This window comes from Megalops cyprinoides, chromosome 2, assembly GCF_013368585.1.
Source record: "Megalops cyprinoides isolate fMegCyp1 chromosome 2, fMegCyp1.pri, whole genome shotgun sequence".
Classification (NCBI taxonomy): domain Eukaryota; kingdom Metazoa; phylum Chordata; class Actinopteri; order Elopiformes; family Megalopidae; genus Megalops; species Megalops cyprinoides.
In genome coordinates this window covers 27733059-27748960 of record NC_050584.1, presented here as the reverse complement: position 1 = coordinate 27748960, position 15902 = coordinate 27733059, and the positions used below count along the sequence as shown (strand labels likewise).

The 15902-nt window shown below is 46.0% G+C and overlaps 1 protein-coding gene across 1 annotated transcript in view; it reads right to left on the bottom strand.

The window, feature by feature from the left end:
* Positions 1–1998: 1998 nt before the first annotated feature.
* Positions 1999–15902, bottom strand: part of cnbd1 (cyclic nucleotide binding domain containing 1) — a 49841-nt gene continuing 35937 nt past the window's right edge. Inside the window, exons 6-11 of the mRNA XM_036518450.1 lie at positions 15488–15620; positions 9778–9887; positions 9362–9512; positions 9135–9202; positions 8373–8432; positions 1999–2118 (exon numbers count right to left, since the gene is read on the bottom strand). Coding sequence (XP_036374343.1) covers positions 1999–2118; positions 8373–8432; positions 9135–9202; positions 9362–9512; positions 9778–9887; positions 15488–15620 — 642 coding nt within the window. The remainder of the gene's footprint in view (positions 2119–8372; positions 8433–9134; positions 9203–9361; positions 9513–9777; positions 9888–15487; positions 15621–15902) is intronic.

The following is a 15902-nucleotide window of genomic DNA, read 5'->3' as shown; positions in this document are numbered from 1 at the left end:
GTTCTCACACCCCCTTGCTTTTAATATTCAACCTCATTTTTATAAAAATGTGTATGTTCCTCACCTTTGCAAAAACAAGCAATCCACATGGAACAGGGCTTTTTCATTCTGCATGCCAGCTACTGGCAGCAGAGAGGAGCAACGCTGTCAGTTTCAATTGGAATTTTGCAAAATAACGAAAATCCCTGCAAAAAAGCATAAATGACACAGCCGGGAGAGCACAACCAAATGAAAATGCTTTGAGGGCTAACGTTCAGATTAAAAAAAAAAAGAAGAAATAAAAAATGAACTTGATGCAAAGAGTCTGAAGTGAAGTGCTCATTTTGTTGTTCTCATTCACCAGAGAGGGGAAATGTAACATTCAGTCCTCAGAGAAAGTTAAAAACTGAGGGACAAAAGGTTCTCTGTAACCCCCCCCCCCCCCCCCCCCCGGTAAGGGAAAAGCTTAAATATACATTTGTTTTGTCGTTCGCTGCAGCTTTAAAAGACCTGTGGTTCTGGCCACCCTAAAATTCCTCCAAAACATCAGATTTCTCTGAGAAAAAAAAGAGTAAAGAGAGAAAAAGAGTAAAACTGCATGGGCAGAGATCACATTAGGTCTTTTAAACTACCTGCAATTACAAGTAGGAGTGGTGTGTACACATTTAAGCTTAATATGTTCCCCAAAACACCCCGTACAATTATTAACCCAAAAATAAGGCAATTTCCACTTAAAACATGGCAATATTCATTTAAACCTGTCAGCTATTTGTACAGTACTGCAGCAGTTTTGGTACGAGAATAATTACAGCTAATTATATGTCAATATCAAGTGTCACTTTGTACACCACTCTGTGAATGGAGGTAATAATTAAGCAATTAAAATCAACTCCTTTTTTTCCTTCAGTGTGCAGGAGAAATATACTGTCATCACCTCTGGAAATACTGTAATGGTTCAAGTATAGTATCTACTTCAAGATTGTCTTCTCTCACTTCCACAATGAAGTGACAAAGCACAGAAAAACACTGGATAATTAGGCTTAGCCGCTTCCATTCATACCACTGATGTGCATTACGTATGTAACATTTCTGTTGTGCAGCATCACAAAACATTGTTTCAGAAAAAGTAGTGCTTCTATGGTTTAGGATTAGAGGAAAAACATATGGAAGAAACTGGACACAATGCATTAGCTACATGTAACAGGAGGTCTCTTGCCTTTTCCCAGAGGTGTTTTTAATGACTCATTACTGCTATGCTTGTAGCAGCTGTGACTGACAAGAAGAAGCTAATAGCAGAATAAAGAATGTTACAGTGTTACATCACATTACAGCCCTTCTCCACTGCTCTGCCAGTGTGGGTCCGTGTGAACCAGGCTGCAGACCCATGGCCTGGCTTGTATTACTCTCTGTGTGGAGCTGTCAGTCCGAACGGGTCCATTACAGCATTACGCTTTGCATCTCCTCTCACTTGGGGCCCCCTGGCATCGCTTTAGGAAGCAGTACTTGCAGACCGGCTGGCTGATTGAGAGTAATTGCATGTCCTTTCAGAAGCTTTTTCTGGGGAGGGGGGTGGGGTTGCTTTTATGATGACGTGAAGACTACAGCTGGAGGTTTTTAAAATTCTGCTGGGTACAGAAAGTGCAGAGATGAGGACGAAAGTCTCCTGGCGAAGACCAGGGTTTGGTGTTAGCAGTGGGATCAAGAAAGGGACTTGGACTTGAAACGGCAAATTAGGGCTTGGCAGAGGAGGAGGCTCAGCTGCTTTGAGTGGAGAGATTTGGTTTGCATCTGTACCGAGGCAGAGGATGTGTGTGTGAATTCTGCATGTGTGGGTGTGGCTGGTTGTACATGCATTAGCATGAGCATGTGTGTGTATGTACAATGTGGTTGTGTGTGTGCACAATATGAGTATGCATACAACATGTGTGTATATGTGTGTATGAGAGTATGCATGTGTTAGAGTGTGTACATATGTGTGTGTGTGTGTGTGTGTGTGTGTGTGTGTGTGTGTGTGTGTGTTCACATGGAGAGAGTCCCAGGCGCACCACACTTGTCTTGTCTTCTGCCTCTGATCAGGCTCCACTTCCCACAGCCCTGTACGATCCCATTGTAGAACAGAGCATCCGACAGAACTCTTTTCTGAACAAAATACACAAGAGAAAAACAAAACAAAATGATGATTATCCTTATTGCACTGTGTCTGTCTAAAATGCCTGGTGTTTTACATCAGACCCCTACACCCTCCCACAAGCATTTGAGGTCCTGTTTGCAGACGTCATAGAATGTAAAGTACAGATTGGAGCCAGACACAGAAATACGCCCACTCCACTGAGATCAGTCAGTTTACATCATTCACCTTGACTTGGGTCAGCCCATTGTCCCCTATTTCAGCACGTTGTACACATAACGGCTCCACTTGACACTGCCTTACTTAACACCTTGCTTAGCGGTTTCAGCTCGAGCTAAGCTGGAGCTGGCACACACACGCACGTGCGCACGGGGCCGCGCAAGCGCATGCCGTCGGGAAACACAAACAAGGTGAATAAGCAGGTTTAGTGGTTTTGATAAGATATTTTTCCACCCGAGGGGACCATCTGTTCACTATAATTTCAACACGCAGCGGGAAGACACCGTATGGAACTGGCGGAAACAAAATGACGCGCGGATTTATCATCGCGTCAGAGCTCGGGACACGGCTTGCGGTAACAATATGCCGCATCCCACGCGGGGATTAAAAGACGATGACTCCCTCGAAAAAAAATAATAATAAAATAAAACACAGGTCAATATCGCTCGGGTTATTAGCATTCTCATAAAATACCTTATCACCGTACATCACATCAACAACATAAATGCATTTCTTGGAAGACTCCTGTGATAAGTCAGATTAAACAAAGACTTGAGATATAAAGCTTTCTGATTCAAAATACGTCTCCCAGTATGAAAAAGAATTTTTACATTCTGCTCAGATCAGTGTCTCGAATAGGCACTTACCTGCATTGTCTGTATTCAGGAAATATTGATTGCTTCTTGCCATCTCTTTGGTGCCTCTGCCAGAGGAAATCATTTATTTTTGTTTCCCGATCCAAAAAAAAAAACAATATTTGGTGCCAGTTATTCTTCAGAAGGGTCTGAAATGAATGATTTCTAATATATTGGTGGGAGCACAGCTTCCATTTGTTTCAGGAGGGAACGCATTCATTGTTAATACTTACATTTGTGCGTCAACATCTTGGAGCAAGCGTCCGATTTATCAAAATGGCCGCCTTTTTAATGCGTTGCAAGATTGAGCCATTTCTCAATTAAGCAGCTGGGAAAATTAACCGTTTATCATGAATCAGAGCACAATAAATTACCTGTTTACAGCTTTGTCTAAAAAACAACTGGGGCTGCACTGAGGTTCATCTGGGGGTGCACCTCTAAGTGCCCCCATAGTGGCAGGCCTGGGCTGTTGTACCCTTGAACAAGGCCCTTAACCCTGACTGTTTCCCTAAACGTTCAGCTGTGCAGTTAGTACGTCATAAAAAAGTATAAAAGTATAAAAAAAAAACTGCATGCATTTCTATGAATGAGGAAATCTAGCCGGCCAATAGAGAGCACATCATGTATCAGCATATTGTTAATTCTGAAGGCGTGTGGCAAGTTCGGTTTCCTTCCACATCCTTCCTTGCACATCCAGAGCTGTTTCAAGGAGGAAGTGAAAAGGTTACAGAATGTATGTATTACATAAAATGAGATGGAGTGAGAGAGAAAGGGGGAGAGAGAAAAGGGGGGGGGTAGAGGGAGAGAGAGAGAGAGAGAGAGATAGACAGGGAGAGAGAGATAGACAGGGAGAGATTTGGGTAGAAATGAGATTTAGGGAGAAATTACTTATGACACGATGTGCTTCCACACGAGGCGCCTGCTCACAGAGTTAATTGCCTGATGCCGGATAAGGGGGGAATCACATGGTGCGGGAGACTGGAGGGAGATAATTGCCTTATATCTGTCAGGAGGTAAGGACGTCCAAGGGAGAGCTTCAAGCACGCCGATCGCTGCGCTGCTTTTTATAGCCATTTGCTGCCATGAGCGGCATCGCAGAGCAGCGGATTGGGTTGCGGGTTCAAGCCCCAAGACCGTGCCATTGTACCCTCGACCTGAACTATTTCGGTAAACACCCACCTGCGAAAATGGGTAATGCCAGGGATTTAACTCGACTCAGAAAATAAAGTGGGTGTATGTCTGTGTATGTGTGTGTGCATGTGTGCCTGGGTATGAGTATGTGTGTGCATATGTGAGAAAGAGAGAGAGTGTGTGTGTGTGTGGGCAAGCATGGGCAAGAGTGTGTGTGTGCATATGTGAGAGAGAGAGAGAGAGAGAGAGGGAGAGTGTGTGTGTCTGTGTGCGCATATGTGTATGTGTGTGTGTGTGTACGTGCCAAGCAAATGAATCATGCAGCCTGTGCCATGCACCATGAAGCTAACCTCACCTGATAAAAAGCTGCAAAGCACAGAGCTGGAACTACCGATTGTATCACCTTTAATATCGTCTCAGAAACAAAGGATCACAGCAGGCTGAAACACAGTAGAATGGAACGCACCGAGATTCCATCCAGCATGATGTCTGAGATCTTTCATGTTTCCATTACCAAGACACTTGTGTTTTCTTTTTTTTTTTCTTTTCTCTAACACTGAAAGGTTGAATTCTGTACTTGTAAGCCTTCTTGCCTCCATTGGTACAGTACATCTTCTGGAATTAGAAGTCTTGGTACATTGTGGGAATGTACACTACATTAGCTTTGCAGATGACACAGCTGGATATTTTACTGAGACGATTTGGTTTAAGTGCTTCGCCCAATGGCACAACAGTGGTGCCCCACCCAGGAATCTAACCAGCCACCTTTGGGTGACAAAAATAACCTTCTCCTTACCACTACACCACACTGCTGCTGTGCTAAGTTACACACCCTAGAGGACTGCAGAATACCTTATGGCAAATTGGGACATACTACAGTAAAAGGGTCTAATCTTAGAATAAATTCAATCTACTGTACACTTTTAGGGCCAGATCAAATAGGATACTCAAGTTTCCCAAGCATACAGTGGTGTCTTGGTAGAGACCGTGTCCCACAATGCAGTTCTACGGGTATAAGGCGGATTTGCCTGTTCCAGGTTTTGGGTTGCTCTAGCACCAGAGACGTTCTTCCAAACAAAGGACCAAAGAGGACAAACGCTCTCTCTCTCAGCCTCTCTGACCGTGTTTACAAGCTTTCAGCCGGCAAACAGTCCGGCCACAATTACAAGTGCCGAAGCTTTTGTCTGCAATAATTCAGGAACGTACAAATTAAGACGTGATTCATGGCTCATCTCTTTTTATTTATTTCTTTTTTTACCTCAGGCAAAAGCAAAAAATAAATAAAAAACTCTTTTCCTGGCAACTGAAACTTGTAAAGAAAAAAAAAAAAAAACGCTATGGGGAAACCTGACTGCAGAGATACATTCATCAAATCTGCCTGAGCCTTCCAGATGAGATCATTGTGACACAAATAGACTACATGGATTTTAGACAGTAGGAAAATTATACTGACCATAAAACAAACGACCGAGCGCTGTATCATTTGTTAATCTGTGATTACGAACTGTACACCCCTCACTTGCCACTCGATTTGAATATTTTAATGTTTACATCATGGAGGGCCAATACAAACCATTTACTTAGTGTTTAGGCTTCTATGAAATGTGGTGTAGGAGAGGAAGATAAGGGAAAGCATGTTAGCAAAAACCACGAGTCAAAAAAGGGGCCAAATATGGGCCAAGAACTTCTTAGTGTGTGCCTACTTTCAGCCTCCATTTTTCTTACCACTGTTTATGTAAATATTCAGCACCAGCGAATGGTGTTATGACATCATACCCTCACTATGACGTCATAGTGGCATTTGGACACTATGGTGCAGTGCAGACTGCACAGCTAGGAGGCAGAGGACACAATGTTGTAATAAAAATATTTTTTGCTGAAACCTTTTGTGCCGAAACGTTATCGCAAAGGTAGAGTGTTGCCGTGAGAATGGCGAAGGTTTCCTGGACTCCCATAAAAAGATGGGGCTGTGAACACTAGAAGCAGTGCCTGTCGAATTAAGCTCAGGCCTAAATCCTTTCCGTTTGGCCGGCACTTCTTTCCTGCTATGCCACAGTGTTTAGGAAATCCGGGCAGGGGACGCAAGGACCACACACGTGTGACTGACGGGGACAGCTGCGCCAGGGGTTACCCCCCTCCCCCACCTCCCCCTTTCACAGACCCATCACACCTCATTTCTGACAGATTGCACAAAGAGGATGTTCTCACAGCCAGCAAGAGGCGTGACCCTCGTGGAGGGGAGAACATGAAAAGCAATACTCCTGCGAAAGAGTGAAAAAAAAACACACACAGTGAGAGAGAGCGGCACCTGCCGGGTCCGTCCGTCCACCTTTGCTATCCTGGGAGAGCCGCGGAAGCCGGGACTGCAGCGCTGGCCCGGTTAGCATCCCGTAATGAATTTCCACAGTGGGATTTTGCCGTAACAATAAACAGACAAGCGAGAGAGGGAGCCGCGGCGTAATCGTCTTTGAGAAACTGGCACAGGCGCCGCTGCTCGGGGTCCGTGAGAACAATGGGGAAGGTTCCGGGAGACGCGGAGAATCCGTTCCCAGCCTCTGTAAATATTTCTCAATTATTATGAGGTTATACAGAGCCCCTAATTTGAGCCTTTGATTTCAATGTTGCTGCGGGTCCCATCTCAGCAAACTGGAGATAAAGACCCTGCGAACGCTGCTACTGAAGGATTATGTCTCTGTGTACACTGTATGACGCAATGGCTGGTGTTGAGGAGAGAAACACAACAAATCACTGGTTATGAAAAAAAACGTTGAATACATTTCAAAACACATTTATGATGATTATATGCAGTAAAATATCGTCCAAATATATGACGACGCTCGAAATGGAAAGCCCAAAATATAATTCTTTAAAACAGTTCACAGTAGGATCTGCACTCTAGACTGAGTCAGTATTAAAAGTCTATATTTCAACACTGAGGCAGAGGCAATTATATAATGGTAACATTTGGTCCCCTCTTTCATCAATGGTGAGGTTGTGGGGTTCTGAGAGAATAGGATCCCCTGTGGGCAGGGTTCACATGGGGTGACCAATGGCAAAGCTTCACCATACATACCTTCCTAAAACACTGAGAAAGCCATTCACTGTTTGAATTGAACCCCCCTCATAAAATTATACCAATCAGCACTGAATGCTATCTACTCACCCAAATTCAGACAGTGTTTAATGCACAGTTGGAATTTCCACTAGAAGACCCATCACTCACCGTGATTTTATTTTAGCCAACATACTGTGTGTCCTATATCCTTATACCTTTGCATCCAATGCTAGATAATCTAGAAATCCTCTGTATAAAATCATTACAAGACATGTGCTATCTATTTACTACTAGCTGTACTAGCTTTATACAACCTGTACTACATACATAACCCACTGCTCTTTGAACTGTAGTAAAAACACACACCATATTTGCAGATATAATTTAGCTACCTGCATATGCAAATTAACTATTGCACATGCAAATTAGCTACCTGCCAAATAAACTAGTAAACTAAATTTAAATGACCTTTATTGAATAGGGATGTAACGATGTATCTAATTTCGCGATATCGAGATGCCGTTGCAGGACTGTGACGAAATCTACCAGGATATTACATGGTTATTTCGCTAGTATAGCTGCGTTCTACTATCTCTCCTTGTCGAAAATTGTATTGTTTTTGTTTGAACAGCAGAGGGCGCAATCATACTAGTCAAGAAGACAGACTCCCGTCATCCTTTGCGTGCAAGACAGACCCAATGAGAAAATGGCGGATGAAGTAGATGAACGTGGTGACAAACAACAAAATGAAGACTTTCACACATCAACTTTCAGAGCTGATGTGTGGCAGCATTTCAGTTTTCCCGTTTCAAGAAATGACAAGGGCGAAAAGGAAACTGACAAACGCAAAACAATTTGCAAATACTGCCGGATGATGGTCAGCTACAAAGCAGAAGCACTTTAAGTTTATAGGAAAAACAAATTTTATACGAATAAAAAATGCTGATTTATTATTTAATAAAGGACATTTTTTCAAGTCATCATTTTTCTTCGTTTTTTAATATCGTGATAAATATCGTATTGTGGACTTTTATCATGGTATTATCGTGCCGTGAGTTTTTGGTATCGTTGCATCTCTTAGTATTGAATACGAATGCAACATTTATATGACCTGTACTGCAAATGTATGCAACCTTTATATGACCTCTACAATATATAGTCCACCTTTCTGTGACTTATATTGCGTGGTATGTGCTGTAGCAGGTCCGTTTGATGAGCATGTTACCTTTGTGTTTTCCCACTCCCTGTGTCTCTGCTGTGTCAGGTACTCCTTCTCTATCTGCTCCTGTGGGACACACAGAGAATAACACAGATCAGAGACAATTAGGTTCGGCTGGAGGCCTGATGTGATAGAACAGTTGGGACAGACCACATGGGCCAGGCCTTAAGACGCAGTCCTCTTCATAACCAGCAACCCCCTGGATTTTGTTTGCCCCACAGAAAGTTAGCTTGCGTCATCAGCCACCACAATCATATAGAGGGTTCGTGCAGCATTGCACATGCCATGCAAGCAGAGCAGAGGTGTCAGTGAGGGCAGAGCTTCAAATACTACACTGATAGAACAATGCTAGCATGGTACAGTAGTCAAAAACAGGGTTTGGAACCCAAAGGCTGCCAGTCTGATTGCTTTTGTAAATACCCAGCTGTGTAACTGTAAAAATGGTAAGGTATGCAAGTCACTCTGGATCTGCTGCATCAAGAGTATCTGCAAAGCAACTGTAATGAATGCCTTACAGATGGGTGTAAGGGATGAGACTGGGGTATGCAAGGTTTTGGGGGTTTTGAAAGTGGGAGGAGGTATAGGAGTTTGGGTTTGGGGTATGTAGGGGTTTGGGTTTGGATTTGAAGGTGGGGAGGGTGTAGGAGTTCAGGTGTGGGATGTTGGGGGATGTAGCACTTTGGGTATGGGTTTGAAAGTGAGGTGCAGGATGTGGCCCGATAAAGGCCGAGACATTTTAAAGCGATCTGTTTATATTTATTTGTTTACCTGGCTCAGTTTCCGGTACATTGGCTGGGCCGTCTGCACCATCAGAGAGCGTGTCACCACATCCATCCCTGCCCAGATCAGACACACAGCAGACCTTTACCCCACAAGCAGGCAGGCACACAGATAAGCCTACAATACGTCCCCTCTGTAACTGAATGCAGAAATGCATCTCCGACGCACTGACTGCAGAGACTCCAAAACCGCGCAGGCATCGGCCCGGCCCTCACCTTTCAAGGCCTCGGGAAGTATGACCCCCATCTTCACCTCTGTTGCCGTGACGACGCTGCAGGGAGACGGCTGGTCCAGCAGGATGCTGACCTCGCCGAATGACTCCTTCTCTCCCAGCGTGCCCACTACCACGTACCTGGCCCTGCTGCCCTGTGATGAGGAGACACTTATAGGGGTTGGGAGAGAGACGGGCGAGTGCCGAGCACCACAAAGGAAAGGGCAAAGGTGACCCTACCATCCAGGCTCTGCTCTGAAATTCCTATCACCACTTAGACCTGGGCCTCAATGGCTGCTCCATTCAACATTAACACACTGTTCGATTCACATGTTCCTCGTCAAAGCTTCAAGCTGATGTGTTAAGAGTTTCAGCAGAGGGGCAGGAGGGTGGGGGGCCCCTTTTTTTTTGGAAGGTCACCTTCTTTCCGTGTAGTTTCCCCTTCAGAGCTCCGATGTCCTGGAGAACGGTGCAGGCACCCGTGCGGATGTACCCCACGAAGGGACACACCTGCCCCTGTGTCACCAGCACTGCGGAGACAGGAGGAGAGCTTGAACACAAATAAAACACCTTTCCACCTTTGCTTGTGGTGCCTCCCTTTATCCCCTCCCCGGTCTCCTTCCAGGCTGTGCCTGATCTTACTGGATTGGGGATGCGTGTGGTGAAAATCAATCCCAATTCCCAACCCAACACCACTGATGTTGTCACCCCCATGCCACAGCTGGCATAAAAACACAGTGCAGAGAGAGCTAACACAGCAGGCCAAACGAGAGAGAGACGCGCTATAAATGGCAGAGGTGATCTGAGCGTTGGCAGCAGCACCCCCCGAAGACAGAGTCAGGGTTTGGGCTGCAGAGGTGAGCATCAGTCTGATTTACAGAGGCTTTCATCTGTGGGGGAAACACCGTACGTCAGCGCTGACAGCTCCTCTTGCATCCCATCTCTGCAAGCCGCTCCCTGCAGGAACGTTTCTCCTGTCATCAGCTCACAGCAGGTGGGGCAGGACAGGGCGGGGGGCACAAAACGGGACTCAGACAGCCCGCATTGGCTCAGGGCCCCGGTTTTGCCCTGGTCCTCCCACAGAAAGACACAGTCATGCCTCTGCTCCTGCATCTAACCCCTGCGGATTCGCTTTGCCCTGAGTGACAGCCGTGACTCCGTACCACTATGCCACACTGCTAGCCATGCTACTTTCATAGCACCACTGCGCTAATCACCGTTATTAATTTTTCTGCCAAGAGGGGACAGCCAAATGATTCCTCCTCCTCCTCTTCCTGCTGTCTGTTTACGTGGGAGATGGGGTCTTAACATGCACAGGCAGTGGTGGTGCTCTTCTCAATGTTGGGAGGCCAGGAGGGAGGGGGTGGGGGACCAAGGGGACCTGCGAATTAGGGCCTAATTCCCCCCTAATAAGCGCCTATTACCACATTTGAGCCCCTCGTTCGGCGTAATGAGCGTGCTGAAACGATAATGGCCCGGTGATGTATGGCGCTCGCCCCGGTGCAGAGAGGACCCTGGAATGAAGATGGAGTGCAGCACAGTCCGCTCCGACAGCTGGGAATTCTCAGGGAAAGGAATGCCCCAAAAACAGACAGCTTGTTTGGTTAAGGAGATTCCTTACCGGACCCCGTTCCGTCTGGGCCCAGCCAACCCCCCCGCCCCGCGTGACCATCAACCCAACCTCCACCCCCACTGCAATATCCCTTAAAATTGCCTCTACAGGGTGGCTGCTGCAGTCCTTTATTTATCTACCCAGTGCACCGAGACTCTGGCCGACTACCGCTCTGGCAGACGGGCAGCCCAGCCAGCAGACCCGCCGGGTCCTTCAGGCATCCAGCGGACGTCACGACGCGTAGTGCATAAATAAATCCAACTCCGCCGGGCACGAGAGGACAAACCCCCCCCCCCCCCCCCCCCCCCACAAGCATACATTCATGGGGAATCTCCACACAAGATTACTCCGTCTCCACAGTGAGTCACTCCCTGCTCTCAGAAAGCCCTCAAACATGTGTGCCAGCTTCATACATTAAACATGTTTACACCACCCTGTTTTTTCTTTAAAAAAAAACGCTCCACTGATCATGTGAGTAGATTAATGTGTCAGCCATAACATATTTCGTCAACACACACACACCCCCCACCCCCCCTTTCCTCCATAAGAGTGAAATTGAAAACAGCCAGACTCTCCTGGTTGGTGCAACGTGGAGCTCCACTCTCATTTTCCCAGAGTGGGTGTTTGGGGCGCTGAACCAACTCACACTGACCGGGTCTGACAGGGTAGACCATGACCCAGCCTGGCCCAGCCCAACCCAACCTTCTGAGGGAGCCGCTCCGGAACCCAATGCAGGCCGGAGGGACCACTCTGTCTGGGTCGGGAGAAGCCGTGTCGAGTGTGTGGGCTCTGCGTGAGGCAGAATCAAAGCACCGGGCCCTGAGGCTACCTTACGCTACAGGCCCAGAACAGCTGCCGGGCCCGGAGTGGCCAGAACCTGAGGTCCACAGCAGCTGCTGGAGAGTGCAGGCGAGCCAGGGCCGATGATGTCATTGGGGCATGGCGGACAAAGAGCCACTGTTCGATAAGTAACCTCACAACAGTCTCACACTGGCTGAAGGTGTGGAGCGGGCCGGCGGCCAGGCAGACAGTACCCCGCAGGTTTGGGGTCTCAGTCTTCAGGCTTTTGCTATGGCTGGGTGATCCAGGCCCACACCAGAAGGCCACGAGTTACAACCACAGCTTCCACAGACACTATGTAACAGACTGACTTAGAGGCTCACAGACAGACTGAGGGAAACAAAGACATGTCTGCCTTCTTACCACTCTATCCTTGATGTATCTGTGACGACTTGTACTTAAGGCTGCAACAATGACAAGCAAGGCTCCAAAGGAATCTTCCATGACTCCTCCTCAATGTGTGAACACGAACGCATGAAGACATGAATACGATGGGATGTATCTGTAAAAGTTTATCGTGATGCCAAAACCTGACCGAAACGCAGGTATATTTTAGCAGTGCCTATGCAGGAAGGTTTTCTTGCATATTTGGAGCTCGCCTTCAAATACGGACATATGGGTCCAAATATTCCAACACCCAACATTGCCAACGTGCAAGAGCTAAGACGGAACACCTGGTCAGGTAAGACCTAAGCAGGTGGAGGCACCTGTGAAATGACAGAATAACTGATTGTCTTGCACATCTAAATATAGCACGTGTTATTGACTGTAGCTTTTCAAAATGACTGCTTATGAAGATTACACATTAAGTAGACGACAATAGTACAATATTGCTGTAAATTCTCAAGACAATGGATCATAATGTCTCCCTCTCTTTCAGTCGTTCTTTATCAATTTCTCTTTCTCAGTCTATCTCGGTTTCTCCCTGTTATTCTTTATCTCTGTCTTTCTCTGATCCTTATTTCTCTCTTTCTGTTGCTCTTTATCTATCTCCCAATCTATTGTCATTAACTATCTTGATATGTCTCTCTCTTCCTCTCTCTCTCATTCTTTATCTTTTTCCTTCTCTCTCCCTCTCTCTCGATCTCATGCTTTCTTTCAAACTGTTTTGTTCTTTGTCTATTTCTCTTGCTTGTTCTTTATCTGTTTCTCTCTCATTCTCTCTCTTTCTCTCTCTCTCCCTCTCTTGTTCCTTTTCTCTCTCTCCATTTCTCTCTCTCCCTATCCCTCTCTCTCTTGCTCTCGCTCTTCCACTCTCCATCCCTCTCTGGAACATTATGTGCTGGAATTAGGCTGGTGCCATGGATGAGGAGAGCATATACATGGGGAGCATATATGTCTGCTCTCTGAGTCTCAGGGAGCTCATTTCAGTTCATCTCCAGTTATAACCTGCATACCTGCCATGCTCTGGCGAGAAACAATCACAGCGCTCCACCAGAAGGAATCTCATGCCATTGTAGGATGCAAAAGTGCATGGAGAGAAAGCAGATAACCTCCAATCTGCCTGCATTTACATTTACTCACTTGGCAGATGCTTTTATCCAAAGCGACTTACAAGTGAGGTAGAGTACAACACAAGCGAAAAACCAACAAAAAAACAAGATTAGAAGTGCTGTATGACCAGGTTTCAATGGTTGACCAGGCAAGGTACAAACTAGCTGGAAAAGCTAACAAGTGTTTTATATATATATATATATAAATATAAATACATATATATATATATATATATATATATGTGGTGCTCAGGTGAGAGTGGAAGAGCTGTGTCTTCAGAGGTTTCTTAAACACAGAGAGGGACTCGGCAGAACGGATGAGGTGCGGAAGTTCATTCCACACTTCCAGTTTTCTTCTCTTCTTTAAAAGGAGCATACAGTTGTGGCTAATTCCTGCAAACTCTTTCTCATCAGAAAGGGGGGGGGGCAGTAAGCAGTACAGATTACTAGTCCAGTGCTGGGTTCTGTACATGAAAGTAAATAACATAAACACTTTTTTTTTTGGTGGGGGGGTGATAACTATCTAGAGGGATGATGGAGGCCAATGCACAAAATACATGAATTATGTTCACTGACATAATTAATATCTGTAGATTTCTTCTACTTTCTTTGTTAGCTGGATGCCTTTCACAATACAGACACATGGTTGGCTGAAAATGTAAACTGTATTCAGTATAATCTCCTACTAAAATGAAGCAGAGACAAATAGCTTCTGATGTAGTGAACGGACATATAGAGGAAACATGCACTCAGATATGTTTATTTTGGTCACTTTGGTCACCAGCGCATTTTATCTATGATAACTGCATGAATAAATATGTAGTTTCTTCTCATATTTATTTTCATGTGTTCTTCTAGTCATGTTTGTTTGTTTGTTCCCTCTGTTACTTCCTATTAAAGGAAATGGAGAGTTCTCTCTGACAGGCCTACAACTCTTGGAGAAAGAAAACACTCTCTCAGGAACACAAAACCGTAAGAAACAAAGCAGTCTCACCAAAACAAACCTTTCTCTGACAGACACATAGCCCTCTAAGATACATATGACTCTGTAAGATATAGACAACTCTCTGAGATACACACAGTCTTATAAGATACACATAGCCGTCTGAGATACACACAACTCTGAGATACACACGGCCCGCTGAGATACACACAGCCCTCTGAGATACACACAGTCCTCTAAGATACACATAGCCGTCTGAGATACACACAACTCTGAGATACACACGGCCCTCTGAGATACACACAGCCCTCTGAGATACACACAGTCCTCTAAGATACACATAGCCGTCTGAGATACACACAACTCTGAGATACACACGACCCTCTGAGATACACACAGCCCTCTGAGATACACACAGTCCTCTAAGATACACATAGCTGTCTGAGATACACACAACTCTGAGATACACACGACCCTCTGAGATACACACAACCCTTGCAGAGAGATACAGCTCTCTCAGAAACATGAAGCAAACACTCTGACAAACATGCAATGCAGAGGAATGCAGCGCTTTCTGATGCATTTCTAAGTTCTCCTGGATGGATCGTGTGTAGGTCTGACAAGTCACACTATCCCACACATGCGCTTCTGTGCATTCAAATAAAGGGACAGTAGACAGGACAAGGCCAGACTGGGTCTCTCTAGACATGAGAGACTACAGCACGGAGCAGGAGACACTAGAGCTCTGAGATTCGGACACACACCCATCCTGCAAGCGTGGCACCCCTCTGGAGGAGAGCCAAAAGAGTATGACGGCGCCCCCCACAGCTTGCATGAGGCATTTAATTGATAGCGTGTATGATAGCGTGCAAACAGCCGATCTCAAAGCCGTACGCCAGCTCCATATGCCAGCCTGTCGCCCTCGGGGAAGCCAGAGACAGGAGACAGAAGCCCGTTTCCTTTGTTTGTGTTTGTGCTGGGAGGAACGGCAGTATCTGAAGGCTCGCCGACTCAAATTGGCCAACTGTTTCCACGCCACTGGCAGCTTGCGCCACGAACTGGGTCAATTTGTCTAAAGTGTGGTGGACAGCTCACTCTTTAGGGCGCAAGCGCAAAACCCCCCCTTCCCCCCAAACCCCTGCCAGAGCAAGGCTGGATTCCCAGCCCTCTGCCTGAACAAGTTGACAAAACAGTGACCCAGACAGGCCTGTGGTGTGCTGCCCCCATGTGAGGTAAGCTTACCTTGATTTGCAGGCAGGATCCTCATCTGGATGAGACTGGCCAGTTTCTTGACTGACAGCCTGGGCCAGTGGAGGTAGAAAGGGCATGACTGGATGAGTGATTCCCTCAGGCTGGAGTTCTGGGCTGCAATCTCCTGCCGGGGTAGACACAGGCAAGGAACATGACACCTGCATATGGCTGGCGGCACGATTTCATGGTTAGGGAACTGGAGACATAACTAGGGTGCTCAAATAAAAAAAAAATCCAGCTGTATAAATTATTAATACGTAAGAGGTCAGCGGTGTCAATTGACTTTGGCTGGGGTGTCTACTGAGTAAATGGATGATGTAATCAAATGTAATAAAGGGCAGTGGAATTCCATCTAAATTCTGAACCCCCCCTCTCAAACACACACACACACACACACACACACACA